Source organism: Tamandua tetradactyla, chromosome 13 (assembly GCF_023851605.1).
Source record: "Tamandua tetradactyla isolate mTamTet1 chromosome 13, mTamTet1.pri, whole genome shotgun sequence".
Taxonomy (NCBI): Eukaryota; Metazoa; Chordata; class Mammalia; order Pilosa; family Myrmecophagidae; genus Tamandua; species Tamandua tetradactyla.
In genome coordinates, this window is record NC_135339.1 from 7,479,000 (window position 1) to 7,488,049 (window position 9,050).

General features: G+C 45.9%; 1 protein-coding gene and 1 pseudogene across 1 annotated transcript in view; one reads left to right on the top strand and one right to left on the bottom strand.

Annotated features, from left to right (window-relative positions):
* Nucleotides 1-1,967: 1,967 nt before the first annotated feature.
* Nucleotides 1,968-6,808, bottom strand: LOC143654613 (polypeptide N-acetylgalactosaminyltransferase 11-like; annotated as a pseudogene).
* Nucleotides 6,809-8,900: 2,092 nt separating this feature from the next.
* FRMPD2 (FERM and PDZ domain containing 2) overlaps nucleotides 8,901-9,050 on the top strand; it is a 126,675-nt gene continuing 126,525 nt past the window's right edge. Inside the window, exon 1 of the mRNA XM_077126488.1 lies at nucleotides 8,901-9,047. Coding sequence (XP_076982603.1) covers nucleotides 9,023-9,047 — 25 coding nt within the window. The 5' untranslated portion in view covers nucleotides 8,901-9,022. The remainder of the gene's footprint in view (nucleotides 9,048-9,050) is intronic.

Consider the following 9,050-nt stretch of genomic DNA (forward strand, 5'->3'; position numbering starts at 1 on the left):
GTTGTGTTCAAAACGGTTCTCTCAGTTCCTGTGGGTCCTTCTGGCTTCTCCTGGGAGTGGAGTGGGGCGGGGAGCTTTCCTTCTCCATCTCCAAAATATGTGTGTCTGGTTTCATCCCTCTTCTCTCATTGTTGGCTCTCAGCTCTCTCTGTCTGCTCTTTTAAGAAATCCAGTAAACTAATGAAGACCCTCTCTGCCTTGAATGGGCAGGGCTGCAACTCCATCGACATAATATAATCAAAAGACAATACCCACAGTTGGATGGTTCACATCTCCATAGAAACAACCTCCTCAAAAGGCCCCACACTACAATAGGTCTGCTTCCGCAAGTGGGGTTAGGATTAAAAGAACATGGCATTTAATCTAATAGTTTCATCTAGCATAAACCCAACTTGTTTTATGAGGCTAGCATAAAACGATGTCACTAAAGAAAAGAAAGGGTAAGCTAAACTCACGAGAATATAAATATAAGATTTCTAGCAATCAAATCCAATAATATAGTAAAAGGATAATCTTTAATGACCAAATTGAGTTTATTTCAAGAATGCAAGTTTTATTTAACCTTAGAAACTCAAAATAATCTGCGACAGTAACAGATTAAAGGGAAAAAATACGGTTATTTCAACAGATTCTGAAAATATACTTGAAATTCAACCTTCTTTCATGGTTTAAACTCTGAACAAACTTTGAAAAGAAAAGAATTTCCTTAACCACATGTCAGGTATCTACCCCAAACACCAACAAACATATTACGGATAATATGAAATGTTGAAAACTCTTCCTCTAAAATTTAGAAACCAGGAAAGAGAACTTGTCTTCATTTCTAACCAACATTGTACTAGATGTCCTAACTAATAAGTAAGGCAAGACAAAAAATAAAATGTCTGTGTTAGTTAGATTCAGTTGTCAACTTGGCCAGGTGAGCATACCTAGTCTTGTTGCTGCGGACATAAGCCCATGGTATATGAACCTCATCTGTTGCTAATTACATCTGCAGTCGGCTAGGAGGTGTGTCTGCTGCAATGAGTGATGTTTGACTTAATTGGCTGGTGCTTAAATGAGAGAGCGAAATGTAGCACAGCCTAAGCAGCTCAGCATTCCTCATCTCAGCACTTGCAGCTCAGCCCAGGACTTTGGAGATGCAGAAAGAAGTCATCCACGGGAAAGTTGTTGGAACCCAGGGGCCTGGAGAGAAGACCAGCAGAGACCATCCTGTGCCTTCCACGTAAGAAAGAACCTCAGTGGAAAGTTAACTGCCTTTCCTCTGAAGAACCAACAAAATAAATCCCCTTTTATTAAAAGCCAATCCATCTCTGGTGTGTTGCATTCCGGCAGCTAGCAAACTAGAACAATGTCTAAGAATTGGAAATGAATGAACCAAACTGTCATTGTTCATAAATAAGATTATGCATGTAAATAATCCATGGAACTCTACAGATTACAATTAATAAGCAAATTTAGCAAAGTAATCAATATATAAAATGGTTATATTTACATGACAGCAACAAATAGATAAAATAAAAAGAGATACTAAATGACTTAAAAGATAATTTAAAATTGAAATACAAATATGAATGGCTCAGGTATAAATCTAACAAACAATGCAAAATGACTCTAGAAAAAATTGCAAAACTTGGCTGAAAAACATTAAGGAAGTCCCAAACCCATGGAGAGACAGGTCATGTCCATAAAGTGGAAGACAGTGTTGCGAAGATGTCAATTCTTTCTAGAATTATCTAAAGATTTAACAGACTCATTATCAAATTCCCAGATTAGGACTAAAGCATCATACTCTGCATTGGCCTTGGACTCTTTCCAGCATTCTTTTTACCTTCTCGCCAGCACTCTTTTCAAACAAGAGATCTGAAATATCTTTAAAGGACTGCCTCTCTATCACAGTCAGGGTTCCTCTACTTTCCATCACCTTCCCCAAGGCTGACCTCTTTGCGGTCATCGTGGCCACCATGCTAATTGCAGTCCCTGGCACTGTCAAACTCCTGGCCCTTGGGTAGCTGGAGGGAATGGGGGTCTCAGAGTGAAGAAGCCAAGAGCTTTGACTTGGAAATGGTTGTCTTTAAAACTAGGACAAATGCTGTATACCAGAGGAAACCCAAATTGGGCAGAAATGACCCTTCACATCTGTAGTTCCATTTCTGTATTAAGTCATTGGCTGGAAGAGGCTTAGGGAAAGGATGCAGAAATATGACAAAGAAAGGAGTATAAAGGTGGTTCGGGAGGTGAACTCCTCCTTCTCCAAACGTGGGTAATAATTTGCATCTACAGTTTTACATGAAAGAGTTGCTGACTGAGGCAGGGGAGCAAAACTACAACTGTGGAATAGACTGCTCGCAAAGATGGTGGCGAAAGTTCCTTCCATCCCTGTGTACACACTCCTGGGGAATACAACTTTGCTCTCAATTTATTTCCCTTGAATCTGGGCTGTTCCTGTGACCAGCTAGAATGCAGAAATGACTTTGTATGACGTCCAACTCCAGGCGCCGAGTGGCCTTGAGGCTCCCACTCCTGCCCTGTTGGAATGCCGCTGCCACCGCGTGAAGGAGCCTGGACTCACCTCCTTGAGAATGGATGAGAAACCACAGACAGATAAAGAGCCTGCCAGCAGCTGATGCCTCCCGCCGGTCATGTGAAGGGGGTCAGATGGGGCCTATCTGGTCTTCATCTCAGCCAGAAGGATGACCCTAGCAAGACCACTTAGCCGAGCTGACCCCCAAATCATGTGTTGAGCCATTAAGTCTCGGGTCAGTTTTTACCCGACAATAGATACCTGAGATAAACCTGAATTATCAGTCAGGATCCACTGGGTCCTACAGAGACCAGGTTTCAGGGAATCACCACAGACCCTGAGAAAGGATGTATTAAAAAGAAAAAAAGAGACAGGACTGGTCAGGAGCCTTCTGCAGCAAGACCAAGTATCCGCGGGGGTTAGTGGTTCTGAGCATGACTTTGTAGCTGGCACTTCATGCCCACCGCAGGGAGAGCAAGGCGACTGTGTGGGAACTGGGTGTTTCTGTACTTTTGGGACACTTCAGGGCTGGGCATGCCTAGCAGGGCCCTCCCCGAGTGGGCACAGAAGAGCCAGAGGGACTCTCCCCTGCATCTAAATTTGGGCTTACAACCCCAGAAGGACCAAAGCATCAGAGCCTGGAATCTCGCAGCCAAGGGCCATGTGTCCGGGGAAGGGAGGAATATGTGTGGTGAGCTTTGACACCTTCTGCCCCAAAGCTGTAAACACACCCGTTTTCAGGGTGGCCCCTTATGGAGAATGTGGCAGAGGTGAGGTGTGGTGTGTGTGTGTGTGTGTGCCTCCCCCCCCACCTGTGATGGTACCAGGGATGGATCTGTGGGTACTCTCAGCATTCCTACATACATGTGGGAACATCAGTTTTCAAGGATCCGAGCAAGAGGGGCTTGTCTTGGAATGAACTGCGCATTCACAATACTGGACGCAGCAGCTGGAGAGCCTGGGGACGTCCGGGCTACAGGTACTCCCAATTTGGGAGAACTGATCGTGTGTTAGGCCCACACATGCAGAATTTCGTGCCACACATATATGGCCTTTATGGGATAGGTATTATTCTGACTCCTCTTGAGATGAGGATGTCTGTTTAGAGAGGCCAGGTAACTTTCCCAGGTGACCCAGAGTTTTGGTGGCAGAGTCTGGAGTCGAGACTCAGGTCTGGCTGGCTGTCAGTCACTGTGATATGCTGCCTGCCCAGGAGTGTGTTGATTTTCTCTTCGATTTCTAAGACGTGATCGCCTTCATTCAGCAGCTTCTCACGCAGCAGCCTTCCTGGTCACCCAGAGAGGAAAGGGCTGTGGCATGGGGGCAGATTGAGGAGATGGGCTGCAATTCCTGTAGTGGCCACGAGGGGTCGCGACGCCCAGTCACCTGCTGCATTGGACCTGGCCCTGCACTGTCATTGTTCTTTCCTGCCACTTGACAAAGGCACAGAGAAACATCTCTAACAATGCATGTGTGCTGTTTTGGAGCTGATCTGTACCCCAAAACAGGCCATCTTCTTTTAATCCATTCCTGTGGGTGCAGACCTGTTGTGGATGGGACCTTTTGGCTTAGGTTATTTCAACTGAAATGTGCCCCGACCATTCAATATGGGTCTTAATCCCTTTACTGGAATTCTTTATGAGAGGATAAAGGACGAAAAAAGCCCAAAGAGCTTAGAGAGCAAAAGCCTCCCGAGAAGCTGAGAGAGGATGCCACTGAAGCCAGAAGCTGACAGCAATGAAATCTGGGGGAGAATTCCGGGTGCCAGCCACATGTCTTCCCATGGAACAGAAGTTTCCCGGACACCAGCAGCCTGTCTTCAGAGAAGGTATCCTCCTCTTGGTGCCTTAGTTTGGACATTTCCATGGCCTTAGAACTGTGTAACCTAATAAATACCATTGTAAAAGCCAACCCATTTCTGGTATATTGTATCCTGGCAGCTTTAGCAAATAGAAACAGCATGCCACTTCTTCTTTCATTTCATCCTCCTCCCCACATTTGGATGAGCCTCTTCATCCAAGGAAAGAACTCATATTGACTCAGAGTTCATGACCCAAGAGAAGGTAAAGGATTTCTATGCCTTTAAAAGAAATACCCTATTTGAGAAGAATTTTTTTTAACAAATAATGCCTTGTAGGGGCAGATAAACAGGGGTGGTGCTGCTGACCCCTCAGAACTAAACTGCTCCAACAAAACTCTTGTTTCCCTTTCTTCTTACATGTCTAATACTATAGACAACAAAAACAGCAAAAATGGTAACTATCAGCCTGTACTGAGCACTTAAAATAGGCCCGAGATTTGCTTGTAGTTATTCATTTTATTCTCACAGGCATCCATTTTATCAGACAGGGTCAGTAACTGCCCAGGCCCTTCTTGCAGCTAGAGAGCGGCAGGACAAGGGCATGAGTAAACGATCAGCTTCTGGAGAAGAATATAGTTAGGCTCAGGCTCTCCCAGGCCAGGGCCCAGTTTGAGCAACTGAGAAGCTCAGGCGGGATGGAGGGAGTAGCAGGAGCTGCTCAGAAGCAATGTGAGTATCTTGGTGAAATGTACTTCGTCTTCTACTGATGGTCCCACAGTACTCCAATCTCTAACATACTTGATTTATGATAATCATCATACAGAACTGACTCTTCTTCCCAAAGGTCCATCGTTGAGTTTCTCTTCACCCATGGTGCTTCATGAGTCATGGTGGGTCCAATGGGAGAGTTTCTGACATAGGTGGACAAAGGAGATTATTTTAAACCAATTCATGCTCTTCAATATAAACCGGTTCTGATTTGGATCACTGTAGTCATACACCTTCCTTCTGACTTGGGCAGCCTTGTGCCACCAGACATTTGTTGGTCTGGAGGTGATGGAGTCTTCCACATTGAAGGACTTTGGAGTGTCTTGGCCAACTATTAATAAAATTGAGTTGTTGTGGTTTGTCTTTGGGTCCAGATATCTGCACCTGTGGGTATATATATCCCAAATACCATTTAAATGATTTGTAACCCAACTTCTTTCTCAACTCAACATGCTCATTGGTATTTCCATAGGTTTTGATCTTCACATCAGGTCTTGAGAAAAAAAATACTCTTCCTTATATTCATCCAGCCATACATGTGCCAACCTCAAAGAATTGTGTGTCATGATGTCCTAGTCTTCAGGAGACCCATATAGTTGCCTTTTCTGGAAAATGCATCCTACTGTAGAGCAAGGGATGATGAAGCACTCACCTGCACACATCCAGGTCTGAAATGATATTTCCAAAGTTCTCCTCCACAGATATCCATGCCACTGTCACACTGAGTTTATTGAAATAGTGTCTGTTCATGGCAAACAATTCTCCAGACATCGCGGATGACTTCATTGGTGTAGCAGCTCCTTCTGGTCCTTCTGACTCAGAAAGAGGAACAAGATCCCATTTACAGTGTAGTCCCGGATGGAATCCTCCTCTATGCACATGAGGGGATGTGCTGTAAATGAGCGTATCAGCACTGGTGATATAAATCACTGGGCCCACTATGCTTTTACTGTCCTCCTGGATTACGGCTGGCAGGGGTGTACCTCATTCACTTCCCAGCGACCACCTAGGAACACAAGAATTTCTTCTGTAGTGTGTGCTGCTCTACTCATTCTTCCTTGAATCAGACCCTCTTATTATTTCTTATTACTTATCCAGGGAGATATTTTTGGATATATTCATCTAGTTCTTTCAAATCATCAAAATCACTATCATCATCTGATTGGATAATTTCATGAAGAAGATTATGCTGGAGTACAAGCTCTGGCACTATGTACTGTCCAGGGCAAGGCAGAGAAAGCATCACTGTAGAAGCAGATAACAATTCTAGCGCTGGGCAACCAGTTGGGGAAGACTATTGTTCACATACTGCATTCCTTGTATCTGACACATCTTTATGGCAACCCAAGCAGTTACTAATAAGCATATTAAAGGCATGTTTTTCATAGCCCAAGTCTCTCAACTCCTATTCTTATTCATTAAAAATCATACCCAATTCAGGGGAGAATTTTGTGTTGCCTTTTCCTGTATCATCAGTTTGACTATCATGTCACCAATATTTTTTGCTTTGAACTGTGGCTCTAATACTCGTGGACCTCGAGTGAAATCAGATTAGTACTTGCGGGGGAATGGCCCGTGGGGCCCAGACCTCTTGATGGGCACATTCTTTGTGGCTGAGTCACTTCACTGAAGTTGAAATAAACGAGGCACAAAGCTGTTAAGGGCTCAGCTGTAAAAAGACATCCTTAAACATATCAAATTGTGACAATTCCCATTATAGACCTAGCACAGATGAAATGCCACCTTCAATGGACTTTCAGGAGTGCCCAGGTATTTTCTCAGAAGCATACTTGCTATGCCAAACCAGAGGCTGGCAGCCCAGGGTCGTGGTCTACCAGAACTCCAGACTGCGGCACCTTCTCTGCTGCCATAGCCCATGTCCAAGGAGATGGAGGTGCCTGGGACAAAACGCAAGCTGAGAAGTGGAGCCTGAGCACAGTGCAGTTAGAGGCACAGGTCACAGCTGCAGGGTCCCCAGGTCCAGGGCCCATGGTCCCCCACACATGTTCCAAAGGCAGTACCGAGTGGACTTGCCAATCAGCTAGATGAGTGATGGGAACGACTTGGACGTGTCGAAGATGACACGTGGATTCTTGAGCAACTGGGGAAAGCTGGTGGCATCGACTCAGACCATTAGACTGGGTAGGGGGTGAGGGCTTTCGTGGGGGGTGGGGAAGGGGATTTGGAAGTCAACAGTTCTCTTTCAAATAGGCTAAAGGTTGAGTTGCCTACTAAAGCTCAAATTGGAGATAGATGCCTGGGCAGCGGGCTAGGAGGAGCCACGGTTTATTGGAGAGAGGGAACACTTCCTAAATATGACTTGGGATTCACCAGCCTACAGATGGTAGCTAAAGCCATGAGACCTAATGATTTTAAGTGGGGAATGAACGGAGAAAGAGAAGAGAAGAGAACACAGAATAAACTCCAAGGCATGCCCAGGTTTCCAGGGCTATAGAAGGAGGAGGAAGCAGGCAAAGAGATTGAGGAAGAGGTGGCCAACAAGCCAGGAGGAACATCAAAAGGACTTTGTTATGGAATCCAAGGGAATAAAGCATTGCAAGGAAGTAGGATGGATGGAATGCTGTCAAGTAAGATGACGAATGACATCTTAACCTTGGATTTGGTAGACTGGACAAGGGCTGTCTCAGTGCTCCTGGGGAGCAGGGGTGGGGACTGATTTGAGAAGGTTGAGGAGAAGAGAGGCAAGAAAACAGATCCAGGGAGAGAAGAAGAAAGGTGGGTAGACTTGAGGCTGAGTTCATCAAGTCATTCCCCTCTAACAACTTCTTCCTTGGCTGGTTTGGGATTATCAGCTGAGTATGGGGAGAGGGGAAAGGGGTGAGGTAGAGAGCCTCCACGAAGGAAATATAGGGGGCAAGTGGATGGTGTGAGACAGGTGGTCATGGGTAGGGCTGTGCTTTACCCCACCCTGTTCAGCTGCTCGGATGTATTATATGCTTGGGTGAACTTTTGCATGTGTACCCAAGGGGCCAATTCCTAGCAGTTGGATTTGCCAAGAATATGTACATTTACAGCAGTAATGAATATTCCTAAATCGCCCACAGAGAGATAGTGCTCACCTATGTTCTCATTCCGTGGCACATGAGAGCGCCCATTTCACCATGCCCACACCGGCACTGGGCTCCATCAAATGTCACCCTTATGGCTTTTGGGTCAATTTGTGAAGTAAAAATTCATATCTCATTTTTGGTAAACAGCTCTCAGCTTTGAAGCTACTACTAATTTCGAAGTCTTAAAGATCTGTTCTTCTGCCTCTGTCCCTACAGTCCTAGGACCTGTTTCTCACTGTCCCCCTCCCTGCTGGTTCCTTTCTGAATCCAAGCTCCAGAGCATGTGGGAAAGCCTTTCCCCTTTCTCTGTCCACACCCCTCTTCCCTCCCCACTGGCAGCTCCATGTTCTTTTGGCCTCCTCATGACTTTGGGTGCTTCTCTGTCCTGGGCTGCCAGGTCCAAAGTCTGCCTCCACCGAAGGGTGCGGTGGACTTTGTTAATGAGACTGAGCTGGGTCCTTGCAGGCCTGTTTCTTTGGATTGAACCAGGAGACAGTGAAAGTGAACCCCCCACGGGACGGCAGTTCTTGCTTCAGTGGCCCCTGATCCAGCTGAGCTCTTGCAGGCTTTCAGGGGTCCCTGGCATAAAGGACATGGATTGCTGGGGTGGCTCTGCCTGCTGGACTGGCCAGAGACTGCCCAGGGCCCGGGTATGAGAGTGAGTGGCAGGAAGGGGAAGAGTCCTTGTTGAGTCACATGAAACAGCCCAGTGCTTAGTAACAGTCAACACAGGCAGCAACAGCAGCGATGCCATAGAGGTGGTGGCAGCTCAGCAGACAGAGCAGTGATCTCTCACTGCTTATCACCAGAAAGCTGTACCTCGAGGAAGGCCTAGACCAGGTCACAGGGACTTTTAGGATGCAGCCTTTGGCAAAGGATACAGGTA